We start from the raw sequence: 16,721 nt of genomic DNA on the forward strand, positions 1-16,721 counted from the left end.
CTTGAAGTTCTTATTATACAGATCTTTCACTTCCTTAGTTAGAGTCACACCAAGGTATTGTATATTATTTGTGACTATTGTGATGGGTGTTGTTTACCTAATTTCTTTCTCAGTCTGTCTACCCTTCGTGTAGAGAAAGGCCACTAATTTGCTTGAGTTAATGTTTTATCCAGCTACTACGCTGAAGCTGTTTATCAGGTTTAGGAGTTTATTTTGTTTTTATTGGATATTTAATATATTTAAATTTTAAATGCTATCTCTTTTCCTGGGTTCTCCTCCTGAACTTCACCCTACTTCTTTGAGGGTCCTCACCCACCCAGCCATCCACCCACTCCTGCCTTACCACCCTGACATTTCTTCTTTCACACTGAATGAATCTCAGCAACTTCCTGAGGCTATGCCAGTGCCTGGCAAATACAGAAGTGGATGCTCACAGTCATCTATTGGGTGGAACACAGTACCCCCAATGGAGGAGCTAGAGAAAGTATCGTAGGAGCTGAAGGGGTCTGCAATCCTATAACTGGAACAACAATATGAACTAACTAGTAGCCCCAGAGCTCGTGTCTCCAGCTTCATATGTAGCAGAAGATGGTCTAGTTGGCCATCATTGGGAAGAGAGGCCCCTTGGTCTTTCAAAGTTTATATGCCTCAGTACATGGGAACACCAGGGCCAAGAATTGGGAGTGGGTGGGTAGGGAAACAGGGCAGGGGGAGGGTATAGGGGACTTTCGGGATAGCATTTGAAATGTAAATAAAGAAAATATATTAAAAAAATGTGAAAATAAAGAAGTCAGGGTTCACTTTTATACTCAATCTATGAAAGAAAAGCCAATCAAAATTTTTACACATCAGTGGATTATAAATTAAAAGCAAAAGAAAAAAAAGAGAAAAAGAGAGAAAAGGAGAAAAGAAAAGAAAAGAAAAGAAAAGAAAAGAAAAGAAAAGAGAAAAAAAGATGGGTTGATTTTTAATGTAATTACACTTTTCTTTTTTTTGTACCATGGATACTATTATATCAGTAAACTTCCCCCCCAAAACGATACTATGTTTAAATTAGGTGGGAATTCAGTAAGTGAGATCAAACTACCAGAATCTGATCCATGTTTAAGAAGTCAATTTAAATAAGCTTCCTTCATCAACTCCTTGTAGTTTGCTTATTTTCCTCAACACTTGTTGGAAATCCTTCCTTCAAAGGCAGGAAGAGTGGCTGAAATTTAATCCTTGAATTGGAGTTATCATAAGCTATGCATCAAGTGTGTGTTTGGACTAGAATTCACATCCCCTGGAAAAAACAGCCAATGTTTATAATCACTAAACTATTTCCCCAGATTTCTTCCTCAGTATATTAATCATTTAAATAGATAAATTTATTCTTAGCAATATAACTTAAGATATGTGTGTGTGTGTGTGTGTGTGTGTGTGTGTGTGTGTGTGTGTGTGTGTGTGTGTGTATGTGTGTGGGACAAGTTGTTAAATGAATCCCAGCCATTAACAATAGTCTGCTAACCATAGTCATTTATGTCTACTTGCTATTTTTCCTTAATTTTGTATTACCTGTAATGTAATCCATTCTCTTGTTTTGATACTAGGACTAGGGAAACAAAACAGGGATTCAGTACATAGAACATTTTCTCTGACTAGTATATAGCATCACATTGACCTTTAAGCCCTGGCAAAGAGAAACACTCATAGTAGCTGAGCATCTGGAGACATCATAAGTAGCATTTGGGGCAGCATGTACTCTCACTTCTGCTTCCCTGCATGGTTTATGTCATGGCTTGAATCACTGTGGGAGGAGTACTCCAAAAATGTTGACAGTAATAACTCCCAAAATCTTCAGGCTGCAGGCTGTTGATCTTGAGAGAATATTGTGTTCCTGATCCACTGCCACTGAACCTTGATGGCACACCATCTGCTAAGGTTTTTGCATTATAGACCAGGAGCTGAGGAGATTTTCCCTGTTTCTGCTGATACCATGCTAAATAATTGTGAATATTCCCACTTGCTCGACATGTGATGGTGACAGTTTCTCCCACAGATGCAGATAGGGAGGCTGGAGACTGAGTCATCTGGATGTCACATCTGGCACCTACAATTGAAAAATTGAAAACAGATCCCCACATGATTAATTCACAAGAGAATTTTCACAGAGACAAGCAGCACAGTGTACAGGAAGCTCAATAAAATTCTAGTGCTGTCTTCATTACCTGTAAGCCACAGCAGCAGCAACGCCAGGACCTGAGTGAGCACACTCATGACTGTGTGTGATCAGTGTGATTCTGACTCCAGCAAAGGGTGTGACCTGACTATGAAGAAATCCTCATGTCAGTAAGCTATGCTTTGGGTACATGCAAATCAGCAAAGGGTAGGCACAGCTGCAGAAATCATCAGGTCAGCAGCTTATTGCAGACCTGTAAAATCCCACAGATTTTTTTGTGGGAATGTGAGTCTCTTTGAACAACAAACAAAACTAATGTTCTATGTCTTACACCTTATTTTGATTTCTATCATAGTCTATGTAGAGTGTCTTTGTTCTATTTTCCTCCATGTCGAGATGATTTAGGCATCATACTGCTCTAGGCAGTACATAACTTGTTCCATTATCCTTTCACAGTTAGCTGTAGATGCTATTGTGGCCATACAGCTTCTCCTTTGTTTTGTTTTTTTGTTGTTGTTGTTGTTTTTTTTTTCTTTTCCTTTGTTTGTTTCTGAGCCTGAATTTTAATTACAACATTTTTCCCTTAACTTTCCTGATTACAACTCCCTGAAAAAAATTGTCCCAGTTCTCTCTTAAATTCATGATCTCTTTTTACACATTTTTCTATGAACATATGTATTTACACACATACATGCACACACACACATACATATGCATTACTAAATATGTCTCATAGACTCGATATAATGTAAATACTATGTAGGTTTTCAAGGCTGATATATCAAACCTGGTAGGCTTCTTCTATAAGGAGGTGCGCCTCTTCTGCTGACAGCTTTATCTGCTTCTCTATAGTGTTTTTTGCAGGTGAGAGGCCTCATTCTGATTGTCATGTTCATTTGTGTCCTCCTCGTTCAACTCACATTTTAGTAGCCATGATATCAACAATTTATAGATATTGCTTATATTGTTAGTAGGAGACACAACCTCACAACAAATTTCTTGGTCCTCTGGCTCTGTCAGTCTTTTGCCTCCTTTTCTACAATGTTTCCTGAGCTTCGAGTATGGGAGCCTCTTGTAGATGTATCCCTTAGGACTGAGAAGCACAACTCACCGTGTAGCTTCTTGATCACAGTGATTGCCAGAACAGTAACAGAATACTACTGGAAGGTGTGGTTTTTAAAATGAAGACAGAGTCTTACATAAATAACCCATCTTTTCAATATTAATAAAAAAATCTCTTTATTATTTATGACAGCTCAGCTATGAAAGCGTTGCTTCCATCAAGCCAGAGAGTAGCATGGGTTTGAGCTCCCCTTCTGCATTCATCTGGGATTATACTTATATCCAATATTCCTGTGAGTCTTCAGGTTATGGCACATGAGTTCTTCCCCTTTTTACCATAAGTTGTTGTATTCAATTTGTATGAGTATACTCTGTGAAATAATTATTAATGTTTTTAAATTTACAATGGATGCCAAACTTCCACATGCTTTGTGCACCATATCTTTTCTAAATATTAAGAGTATATGTATGTCAGTCTACGTTTAAGACAGAAGGACATAGACTGTGTGGTGAAAGAAGCAAGCAAAGAAGTAACAGTTGAAGCTATTCATAAGAAGTTTTATTTATAGTAGTGTGCTGACTTAGTGTGAATTTCCCTGAAATGTTGAATTATAAAAGTTCTACATGTCCAGAGTAGCATTCTATCAGAAACAGAGATTTTACAGGGTGAGACTGACACCTACTCGTGGCCTGAATCTGATGATGGACACAGGAGGGGTATCAGAAAGAAGAGGTAGGTGGATAGGTTAGGCAACTGATTGATCTGAAAAAAAAATTAATGAGGAGGATGACTCTTAAGTATGTGGTCACAGATTGTCATTCAGACATATATCAAAGATGTATTCATGTTTACAACTAGCAGTAATAATACCTATTAACATGAATATATTTCATGTAGTAAAACCATATATGCATGCATTGACTAAGCAAGAAAATCATTCCAATAAACATAGACAATCAAACTGCACAGACACATGAACACATGGTAATTATAGGTAATTATAGGGGGCAGATTTCTTCTCTACATAGAGACAGAAATGAATTCATTGCTACCCAGGGCCCATGTCACAAAGGCTGCTGGAGGACTACAGTATCTGTTTGTGCTACACCTGCACCACACACGAGGAACTCAGCAGAGAAGACTGTCTCCTGTCTTATTACCTGAAATGTTTGACTTCACTTGCAACATATCTGCTTTATGGGTAGATTTTTACACTGCGTAAATTCTTTCGGGTGGCTACCTCTTCCTTCACTACCTTCATGAAGCTGCATTCGCAGAACTTTCTACAGTTTCTATTAAATACAAGACAGTATAAAATGGATAGAACTTGGTGAGTCTCTCACCATTTTCACCAGCCCTTTTTTAAATGCTCTGGAAGCACATTTTCCAGCACACTTCGTTGCCTTAGAGCAAATAACATTATGGTCCACTTATGATCTAAATCTTGGACTTCTGTTTAACCTTCCATGACATTCAAATTTTCTTTTCCATAGAAATATGTAAAAGGATGGGATTATTCAGAGGAAAATATGCATCAACTATAAGAAGACTTGACTAATTTTAATAACATTGTTCTGGTGCCTAGATTGTGATTTTGTTTGCTGACTGGAAACCAAAGTATAAGGTGCTACTTCTTTAGTGTGGATAAAAGTGACATGAGACTCTCACATCAGGAGTTCATATTCACATTGGTTCATGACCAGTTGCTTCAGGGCCACGAATATAGGAGTGTTATAATATACTATCTCATTTATAAGAAGCTGCACAGAATCTTACAAAACAACAAAAACAAACAAACAAAAAAAGAAATCAAAGAAAATTCATTTGCGTTTATTTAGGTTACCATTAGAAATATGTCACACCTTAATGGGTTTTAACTATCATGAACTTTGAGAACATGTTAGAAATATTGGATGTGAAGTCAAGGTTTTTGTCTTAGACTTACTGACTATATGTCTTTCTATGCCCTTTCCTCAACTTTGAAAATTCTTGATGCTGTTAACAAGCACATTTTATTCAGATAATAAGGATATGTAAGCTTGGGTTATAACTGCTTAAGTAGGGCACCAAAAGAAATTTTGTCTTCATACTCATCATTTACAAATCTCTTCAATTTTCAAACATTTATATACAAATATTCTAAAAAACTTCAGAAAATAGATATACAAATATTCTAAAAAACTTCAGAAAATAGATATACAAATATTCTAAAAAACTTCAGAAATTTAATTTTATTCACTCTAGTCTGTGAGCAAGTGATCCTGGACTCAACAATTATATGATTCTCAATGAACAGTGATAGTTCAAATGGAAAGGAGAATGTGATTTCTCATAGAAAGGAAGGACATCTTTACAGGGAGCTATGATCAGACAGGCTGTGGATTTGGATGATATGGGAGGTAGGAAGCATCTCAGAGGATTTGAAAAAAGGAAAAATCTACCTGCTTGTACTCTAATGCTAACTGGGTCTACAAATCGATTCGAAAGTGTGGGTCTGCAACATAGCTTCTGGGAACTTTCCCCCATGTTAGTTCTGAATGGGAAATAAAAATGCCAGCAGCAAATACCTTTGGAAGAGAGATGTCTTTATTACTTAGGGTTCCTGGGCCTTGTACCACAAGGAGAAGGAGGAAAGAGGGAGATAGGGGGCTACCATGGAATAGTAAAAACATGCAAGTGGGATAAGCAGAAACACCCTGTAAAAGGGTGAAGACAACTTAGCCCAGAGCGTACTCAAATAGGTCAAGAACATCCAAGAAAAAAACACAGAAATTAGAAAGCACTAACTTGGATTAATCTGTAGGAGGTTGGTACTAATAACCTATAGTTTAGGCAGCTACTCAGCTGTTGTGGTACTTAAGACTGTAAAAGATGTGTGTTTCTGGAAAAATAAATTGTATAAGGCTGAAAGGAAGCATGCAACAGGATTTATTAAAACTGTCTCCTTAGAGGCTATGCCAGTGCCTAACAAATACAGAAGTGGATCCTCACAGCCATCCATTGGAGAGACACAGGGTCCCCAATGAAGGAGCTAGAGAAAATACCCAAGGAGCTGAAGGGGTCCACAGCCTCATAGGAGGAACAAAAATATGAACTAACCAGTATCCCCCAACCCCCCCACACACACACAGATCCCTGGGAATAAACCACCAACCAAAGAAAACACATGGTGGGACTCATGGCTCTAGCTGCATGTGTAGTAGAGGATGGCCTAGTTGATCATCAGTGGGAGGAGAGGCCCTTTGATCCTGTGAAGGCTCTATGCCCCAGTGTAGGGAAATACCAGGACCAGGACAAGGGAGTGGTTGGGTTGGTGAGCAGATGGAGGGGGGAGGGGATGAGGAGATTTTGAAGAGGAAACCAGGAAATGGGATAACATTTGACATGTAAATAAAGGAAATATCTAATAAAAATTAATACAACAGAAAAATACAGGTAGAAGACATTTTATGAAAAGTATTTTGAAAGAAAACTTTTTAAAAAATGAAAAAGGTGCACATAAGTTATAAATTAGCCCACAAATCTAATTCCAAGTGAGTGGAATACACTGTCATGTTTTACAACATGCCACATTTGTGAGGGTAGACTTTTTTTTTAATGTTTCGAGACAGAGAGATAGGTACTCTATGATTACTATGGGTGGCTCTCTATTTAGACTGACAGTCTTATTGTGCATATCCATTCCTCTATTTCATCTTTTTTCAAGTTTATTTATGATTAATTATGCAGGCTCAGAAGATGGTTAATAGAAGACTGTCTATTAGAGTTCATGTAGAGGATATAATTTATCATTACGACTGTATTAAAAAAATGTGGGTACTTTATGTGTGTTGTTCTGCCTTCAAGAATGCATTGCAGAATGTTTTAGATTAGAAATAAGGTACTACCAAAGGGATCCTAGGGAGATAAACTTATTTCTGTTGCTGATAGCAAGGAAACTAGTGTCACTATTCATTTGAGAATGCTAGGTTTTTAATGTTTCCCTAAAGAGAGGGGTGTGTGTGTGTGAGTGTGTGTGTGTGTGTGTGTGTGTGTGTGTGTGTGTGTGTGTGTGCTTGTTTTGTGAACATATCCCAGGGCAAGTGGAGTACCAGCCTGATAATCTATTTCCTATTCTTACCTGCTTAATAATTATAACTATCTTGAGGCTTGATGAATATAGCATGCAGAAAAGTTCCAGAGACTAGGCTATGACACCAATATTTATTATATTTCTCTACAGGTAGTTTGGCGCTTTTCTCCCTTGGGCTATGTTCTTCCCTCTGCTGTAGAATACTGACAGAGCAAGTCTTCAAATAAATCCTTAGCAATTCTACAGGATCAATCTGAGCCTGATATTATTTGCTATACAGACACATAAAAAGTGATTTGTTATAATGTTGTAACAAGAAAGGTAAATTGGGAGAGGGAAAGATGGCTTTAATAATTGGGTACCATGAGTATGAATCTTTTTCCATCACAGCCACATTCCCTGGAATATGTGAATGTAATTAGATGAAAAAGGTGTCTTTGAAGATGCAGACATAAAGATTTGCATGCTCTCCTCCTCTCCTTCCCATCCCCCTGACTCAGTTACCTGTCTGAGGAAACTGTTCCTATAACTGGGATGACTCGTATGGACTCGGTTGGAGAGGATATGCCTACTCTTAGAGTGACTAGCCATCTGATTTTAACACAAACATTATTTCTTCTGGGACTAGTTATAAAGTTGATGATTCAGGCCTTGGTATAAATGCTTGTCATTGATTGAAACTAAATAAGAACACTGTATTAATTTAGAATCAATACATAGGAAAGAACCAATAGAAATACAGAATTTGTTCAAATTATATGGGTATTTGCACACTAAGGTTTTCAAAGACGTGGTTGTATTTTAAAGATATGTTTTTTTTTAAGACATAACTCTCAGTCTCATGAGTAGTAGGAAAAAAATGTCTATGCTCCTTCTGGCATTTTCCTTAAGAAGGCGTGATGGAGAAGTGGATGCTCCCAGTCATCTATTGGATGGATCACAGGGTCCCCAATGGCAGAGCTAGAGAAAGTACCCAAGGAGCTAAAGGGGTCTGCAACTCTGCAACCCTATAGGAGGAACAACAATATGAACTAACCAGTATGCTCCAGAAGTTGTGTCCCTAGTTGCATATGAAGCACAGGATGATCTAGTCGGTCATCAATAAAAGGAGAGAGCTTTTGTCTGCGAAGATTATATGCCCCAGTACAGGGTAATGGCAGGGCTAGGAAGTGGGAGTGGGTGATTTGGGGTGCTGGCAGCAGAGGGTATAGGGGACTTTTGGGATAGAATTCGAAATGCAAATGAAGAAAATATCTAATAAAAAAATTTCAAAAAACATATAAAGGCATGTTGGGGAATCATTTTGCCTATTCCTATTTTTTTCCAAAGGTGAAGAATTGCAGAAAGCACAGAGCCAAGACTAAGACCCTCTGATGTTATGAGAGACCTAAGCCACACCAATTAAGGCACATCTTCTCTGGGAAAGCTGATATTAGTGTTTCTTTAAAAAATTAAATTAGCTTTTAAAACATTAAAATAAATTTTCTATATATCATAAAACTTGTGAACTGTAAGAGACAAAGGTGAGGAAGAAACAGCAAAACAGTGTTGTGGACATGACAAGACTCCCAATTTCATGAACTAACAGAAGCTGTGGCTGTCTCTATAAGACATGCATAAAGTTAAGCCCATCAATATTGAAGCATGAAGTGGAAGGGACTTGTTACACTGTGCCAATAGCTGATGAGTTTTTGGTAGTTGATGGCTTCTAAGAGAGGGAGAGACAATATTCTCTAAGAGTGTTTTCCCTGATAAATTTAACATGCTTGCTCCAGAGGCTGTTCTTGCATCTATGAATATATGATCAATCCACATTGGACTCAGTTTGTAAGGTGTATAGGACTCAGTGTTTAGATATATTTATATGTAGACATGAAGGGGGGCAAGGAATGAGGAGTAGATTTGAAAAAGAACATGCACTGTTTTACAGTAAGGGAGAATTATGTTTCTAGCAGATATGTGTACTTAAATATAATCTACAAATATAAAATTTAATCATCATTTTCAAAAACAATGAAAATTATGTTGGTATGTAAAGGGAGAACCATTTTGTTCATAGTGGTCCACATAGTGAAATGTATGGGAGACATAATCAATAAGGGGCCATATCAATGAAGATCAGGTTGGGACCATGAAATAGGAGACCATGGAAAAGGGGTGAGAAAGCATCACAGAGTTGGGAAGGCAGAAGTCCAACTGTCTCTGTTCAGTCTCTGAAATAGCACAGCAGTTTGGAATCTTGAGTTTTTTAAAGAGCTATTTATTGTTATTTTATGGATATATATAATTGTCAGCATGTCTTTATGGGTGGATGGGCATTCTTGGTACCTGGTAAAGGTAAAAGTTGTGGTCAGATTATCTGAAACTAGACTTACAGATGGTTGTGAACTTGCAATATGGGAATCAAACCCAGGGCCTCTAGAAGAATAGCCAGTGATCTTAACTATTGAATCATCTCTCTATCACTCTGGACTCCTTGACTTTGGATCAGTGTATATTCAGACCTGCATAATACTGAGATGATCAAATAATATTCTTTGAAGATACTCAGACTAAGGAGTATGAGGAGAAGTTAGAACACCAAGGTAAGTTCATAGGAAGAAACTGGATCTCTTCTGTTCCCTCAAATGATTGCACCTCATTAGTATTTTGTGTTTGACAAGCAACAGAACATTTTACTCTAATAAATAAATAAATAAATAAATAAATAAATAAATAAATAAATAAATGGAAGTATGTCTTTTTGGAGGAGGTGTGGCCTTGTAACAGTAAATATGTCACAGAGGAAGCAGGGCTTTGAGGTCTTAAATGGTCAAACTACACCCAGAGTGAAATACTTCTCTCCATTTCTATGCTGCCTTTAGATCAAGATGTAGAAGTCCCTCCACCTCCAGCACTGTGTCTTCCTGCATGTTGCCAAGCTTTTTATCATGATGATAATGGGCAAAACCTCTGAAACTGTAAGTCAGGGCTAATTAATTGTTTGCCTTTATAAGAATTGCCTTGATCATGGTGTCTCTTCACAGCAAAAAAAAAAAATCCTAAAACAGAAGAACACTGAGAAAATTGAAAGAGACAATAAAAGCAGTGGAGACATTTATTTAAACACGTCCCACTATATTCAGTACTGAAAATATATGTTAGATTTCTTCCATTAATAAAGCAATTTATCAAACAATTTTTGGTAAATCTTTCTATTTCTATTTTGTGGAATAATTTGAAGAGTATTGGTATTAGGTCTTCTTTGAAGGTCTGATAGAATTCTGTACTAAACCCATCTGGTCCTGGATGGTCGATTTTGTTTTTTTGGGGTTTTTTTGTTGTTGTTGTTTTGTTTTGTTTTTTGTTTTGTTTTTGTTTTTTGGTTGAGAGACTTTTAGTGACTGCTTCTATAACTTTATGGGTTATGAGGCAGTTTAGATGGCTATCTGATCCTGATTTAATATTGGCACCTGGTATCAGTCTAGAAATTTGCCCATTTCATCCAGATTTTCCAGTTTTGTTGAGTATGGGCTTTTGGAGTAGGATCTGTTGATTTTTTAAATTTCCTCAGTTTCCGCTGTTATGTCTCCTTTAGTTTTTCTAATTTTATTAATTTGGATACTGTCTCTATGCCCTCTGGTTGGTCTGTCTAAGGGTTTATCTATCTTATTGATTTTCTCAAAGAAACTTGTCCTGGTCTTGTTGAATCTTTATATAGTTCTTTATATTTCTACTTTGTTGATTTCAGCCCTGAGGATTGCTTTTTGTTTGTTTGTTTCTTTCTTGTTTTTGTTTTATTTTGTTTTGCTTTTTATTTCATACTATTTATTCCTATTGGGTTTTTCTGCTTGGTTTTGTTCTACACCTTTCAGATGTACTGCCAATCTGCTAATATATACTCTCTTCAGTTTCTTTTGGGGGGCATTTAGAGCTATGAGTTTTCCTCTTAGCACTGCTTTCATTGTGTCTCATAAGTTTTGGTAGCATGTGCCTTCATTTTTATTAAATTTTAAAAAGTCTTTAATTTCTTTCTTTATGTCTCCCTTGTCTAATTTATCATTGAATAGAGCATTGTTCCATTTCCATGTGTATGTTGGCTTTCCATTGCTCTTGATGTAATTGAAGACTAATCTTACTCCATAGAGATCTGATAGGATGTATGGGATTCTTCAAACTTCTTATATCTGTTGAGGCCCATTTTGTGATCAATGACATGATCAGTTTTGGAGAAGGAACCATGAGTTGCTGAGGATTTATATTCTTTTGTTTTAGGATAAATGTTCTATAGATATCTGTTAAATCCATTTGGTTTATAGCTTCTGTTGCTTTCACTATGTCTTAGTCCATAGAGATCAGATAGGATGCATGGGACTATTTCAAAACGGAGGCCTGTTTTGTGATCAATGACATGATCAGTTTTGGAGAAGGAACCATGAGGTGCTGAGAAGATATATTCTTTTGTTTTAGGATAAATGTTGTATAGATATCTGTTAAATCCATTTGGTTTATACCTTCTGTTGCTTTCACTATGTCACTCTTTAGATTCTATTTATGCCTGCCTGCCTGCCTTCCTTCTGTACTTCTTGAAAATTCTAAGCAACTGACCAATAATTGATTCCCATCACCACCCTATATATACATAATGACTGTTGAATGTAAATACACTGGTGTTGCTTATGACCCTGACCATGGCCCTTGAGTGCTAGGTTGGGGTAAACATGTGTAGAGTTAACCATAAAGACTCTGGCAGTCAAGAAAGTATCAAAAGTAGACCCTTTTATTGTAGGAAGTGGGCAAACCTTTATACCCTCCACTGAGGATATGTTGGCACATGACCTGTAGGGGATCCCAGAGATGGGCTGGGAAGCATACTTGATGAGAAGAAGCCTTGGAGACTCATGTGATTTTTTGTTGATACCAGTGTAGGTAGTTGCTAATACTTTGGCTGGCCCTGCAGGAAAGACTGACTCTTTCTCCTGGATTCACAGACAGGGTGGCTGGAGACTGAGTTAGCACAATATCACCTCTGGAGGCTGGAAAAATAGAAAAATCATATTAATAGGACACAACATTGAATATGAATGTCATTCCTAACCTACTTAGAAAATTAAAAGATTTTCATTGTATCAATTTCTTTAAACAGGAAGTCAAATACACTGTTGTGCTGGTTTCCAAATAAAATAAGAAAATTTCATATTTAAAGAATATCGCCACTTTTTTTCCATGTTTGAGCAGTCATACCTGAAATCCAGAGAAGCAGAAATCCAAGGATCTGAGGTGCGAACACCATCTTCTTACTTTTCCTGAGTTTGTGTGGATCATGACACAGTCCTGATAGAGACCTTCTTATAATACTCTAATGGGCAGGAACACTGAAAGGAAGATGTATTTATGCAAATCATACTGACTTTATAAGATCTGTAATAGTATCTGGCCAGAAGAGCAGACTCCTAGTGCCTTCTTAGAATTTTTATCCTCTTGCTGTTTACCTGAATAGATGTTGAGATTTAAAAGAGACTTGGCTTCTACTTACATGTTTACATAATTAGCATAGTCTAAGGAGGTCTCTGGGACACATTTAATCATTTAAAATGAAAATCATCTCATATCCTTTGTCTAATTCTAGGCCTATGTTATTTTCTTTGATGTTTCTTTACAGTATGGGCTGAAGAACCTTTAAGAAACTGAACATTCAAATTAGCATAACAACATGTAAACCTAAAAGTGATAACACACTATTGAAATTTCATTAACAAGAAGTAAGAAACTCAGTGTGTCTTTTTTTTTAAAGTACCTTTTCCTGTTTTTTATTAAAACAGAGCATTATCTTGTCCTAAATGGAACAAATCATTTTCATATCAATCACATTCAAGTTGATTACATAGACACACTGGGATTCAAGTACAAACAAAGAAAATAAATGAGAGGACAACAACAACAAAACATTGAATTCCCACTGGTGCAATAGTTTTATGAACATTAGAGAAATAACCAAATATATATTGTATTTGATTTAAGGCCCATTCCATGATGCCAAGAGCATTTGACTAAGTAGATTATAGTGGTTAGAGGAAAATTCTTTTACTATTAATTTAATAAATGAGTACAGTAATAAAAAGAACCTTAATAATGTATTTCTATACACATGATCAGTGTAATATTCAAATTTCATCAGGGAAACTTCTTAAAATAGATGGTTATTAACACAGAGACTTACAAATGGGTAACATGGTTCAGACAGTGGGAGATTTTTGGGGGGTATTTATTTCATTTACATTTCCAATGCTATCACAAAAGTCCCCCACACACTCCCCCACCCACCCACTCCCACTTCTTGGCCTTGGCCCTGTACTGTGGCATATAAAGTTTGCATGACCAATGGGCCTCTCTTTCCACTGATGGCCAACTAGGCCATCTTTTAATTCATATGCAGCTAGAAACATGAGCTCTGGGGGTTGGGGGGGGTATTGGTTAGTTTATATTGTTGTTCCACCTATGGGATTGCAGATCTCTTCAGCTCCTTGGGTACTTTCTCTAGCTTCTCCATTGAGGGCCCCGTGATCCATTCAATAGCTGACTGTGAATTCTGCAAACTGGCTGGATATAAAATTAACTCAAAAAATCAGTGGCCTTCCTCTACACAAAGGATAGATAGGCTGAGAAAGAAATTATGGAAACAACACCTTTCATGATAGTCAGAAATAATATAAAATATCTTGGTGTGACTCTAACTAAGCAAGTGAAAAATCTGTATGACAAGAACTTCAAGTCTCTGAAGAAAGAAATCAAAGTAGATCTCAGAAGTTGGAAAGATCTCCCATGTTCATGGATTAGTAGGACTAATGTAGTAAAACTGTCCATCTTGAAAAAAAAAACAATCTACAGATTCAATTCAATTCAATCTCCATCAAAATTTCAAATCAATTCATAAAGTTAGAAAGAGCAATTTTCAAATTCATCTGGAATAACAAATAATCCAGGATAGCTAAAACTATCCTCAACAACAAAAGAACTTCTTGGGGGATCACCATCCCTGACATCAAGCTCTATTACAGAACATTTGGGATAAAAACAAAAAACAAAAACAATAACAAAACTGCATGGTATTGGTACAGTTACAGACAGGTAAATGTATGGAATAAAATTGAAGACCCATAAATGACCCCCACACTCCTATGGGCACTTGATCTTTTTTACAAAGGAGCAAAAACCATCCAGTGGGAAAAAGACATTTTTAACAAATGGTGATGATTCAACTGATGCTTAGCATGTAGAAGAATGCAAATAGATTCATTCTTAGCTCTGTGTACAAAGCACAAGCCCAAGTGGAGCAAAGTCCTCCACATAAAACCAGATACACTGAAACTAATAGAAAGAGGGTGGGGAATAGCATTGAGGACATGGGCACAAGGGATTTTTTTTTCTGAACAGAACAACAATAGCTTATACTCTACGTTCAATAATTGACAAATGGGACCTCATAAAACTGCAAAGTTTTGTAAGGCGAAGAACACTCTCATTAGGACAAACCAGCAAACGACAGATTGGGGAAAGATCTTTACCAGCCCTATATCCTATAGAGGGTTAATATCCAATATATACAAAGAAATCAAGAAGTTAGACTCCAGAAAATCAAATAACCCTATTTTTAAAAAGGTTACAGGTCTAAACAACAAATTCTCAACCTAGGAATATTGAATAGCTGAGAAGCACCTAAAAAATTGTTCAACATCCTTAGTCATCAGAGAAATTCAAATCAAAACAACCCTGAGATTCCTCCTCACACAAGTCAGAATGGCTAAGTTCAGAAACTCAGGTGACAGCAGATGCTGGCAAGGATGTGGAGAAAGAGGAACACTCCTCCAGTATTGGTGGGATTGCAAGCTGGTACAACCACTCTGAAAATCAATTTGACAATTCCTCAGAAAATTGGGCATAGTACTACCTGAGAACCCAGCTCTACCACTCCTGGGTATATATCCAGAAAATGCTCCAAAATAAAATAAGGACACATGTTCCATTATGTTCATAGTATCCTTATTTATAATTTCCAGAACCTGGAAAGAACCCAGATGTCCTTCTACAGAGGAACTGATACAGAAAATATGGTACACTTATACAATGGAGTACTACTCAGGTATTAAAAACAATGAATTCATAAAGTTCTTAGCCAAATGGATGGAACTAGTAAATATCATCCTGAGTGAGGTAACCCAATCACAAAAGAACCTACATGGTATGTACTCACTGATAAGTGGATATTAGCCCAGAAATGTGAAATAACCAAGATACAATTCACAGACCACAGGAAGTTCAAGAAGAAGGAAGGCCATAGTATTTCTTGATAGATTTTTTTCCTTTGATGAGTATGAAGTGCTATTCCTTATCTATTTTAATTATATATGATTTCTTTACTCATCCAATCTACTTTGTGCTACATATGCTTCCTCTATCTTGATATGTACTACCTTTTTTAGGTTTGGGAAAGCACTTTTTTTCTTACAATTTGTTGAAAATATGGACTATATCATTGACTTGATTTTCTTGTCCTTCCTCTATTCCTATTCATCACAGATTTGGTCTTTTTACACTGTCCAGTCTTCATTAATATTTTGTGCATTTTTTAGATTTATAACTTTTTTGGCTGAGGTATCCATTTCTTCTATTATTCCTTAAGTACCTGGGAATTTTGTCTAACATACCTTATATTTTGTTAACGAGACTTGTCTCTGAGATTCAACTTGCTATATTTTCCATTTCTAGAATTGGACCTGTTTGAGTTTTCTTCATTGATTATATTATAACGTTCAGGTCTTGAATTGTTTATCCATTTCCTTCCACTGTTCATTTTTGTATTCATATATTTATTTAAGGGATTATTCATTTTCTCTTTCAGGACCTCTTTCATATTTATAGGGACTATTTTAGGGCTTTTGTCTTGTTCTGCTACATTGCAATACTAAGGACCTCCGGTGGTAGGATTGCTCAGTTCCATTAGAGACATGTTTTCCTTGTTGTTAATGATTGTGTTTTTACACTAGTATCTATGTATCTGAGATTGGGGAAATTGTAGTTCTAGGTGCTGGTTTCTCTCTTGTCTTTATTGAGTGTATGCCTATTTTTATTGGTTTTAGTTTTCTTTTCTAGTTCTAATGAGAGGGTGGTAGTTGTGATTTGTGGTGTGAAATTCTTTTGAGATCCTAATTGATATGGCCACAAAGTTTTCCATCAAGAAAGGCTTCCTAGATATTTGGTGTTGGAAAGAAGGAATGGGGATTGGTTAAGGAGGTAGGAATAAAGGTGTCCATGGGAGGGATGAATGAAAAGTGATCCACCCGAATCTATTTAGAGGCCTGGGAATACGGGCAGAGAATATGGAAGGGCCAAAACAGCTCATCAGATACAGAACTGAGAATAAGACTGGGATTTTATTTTTTTGGTAAGAA

The 16,721-nt window shown here is 36.7% G+C and overlaps 1 pseudogene, 1 gene segment (V, D, J or C) and 1 further gene; 1 reads left to right on the forward strand and 2 right to left on the reverse strand.

The window, feature by feature from the left end:
* Window positions 1–16,721, forward strand: part of Igk (immunoglobulin kappa chain complex) — a 3,171,119-nt gene that overhangs the window by 2,300,993 nt on the left and 853,405 nt on the right.
* Window positions 1,792–2,256, reverse strand: Igkv12-41 (immunoglobulin kappa chain variable 12-41). The segment is given in 2 exon segments: window positions 1,792–2,089; window positions 2,208–2,256. Coding segments are annotated over 2 exon segments (347 nt in total).
* On the reverse strand, window positions 11,967–12,565 carry Igkv5-40-1 (immunoglobulin kappa chain variable 5-40-1; annotated as a pseudogene). Its single transcript is given in 2 exon segments — window positions 11,967–12,308; window positions 12,517–12,565. Coding segments are annotated over 2 exon segments (391 nt in total).

The sequence above is a fragment of the Mus musculus genome, chromosome 6 (genome assembly GCF_000001635.26).
Source record: "Mus musculus strain C57BL/6J chromosome 6, GRCm38.p6 C57BL/6J".
Taxonomy (NCBI): domain Eukaryota; kingdom Metazoa; phylum Chordata; class Mammalia; order Rodentia; family Muridae; genus Mus; species Mus musculus.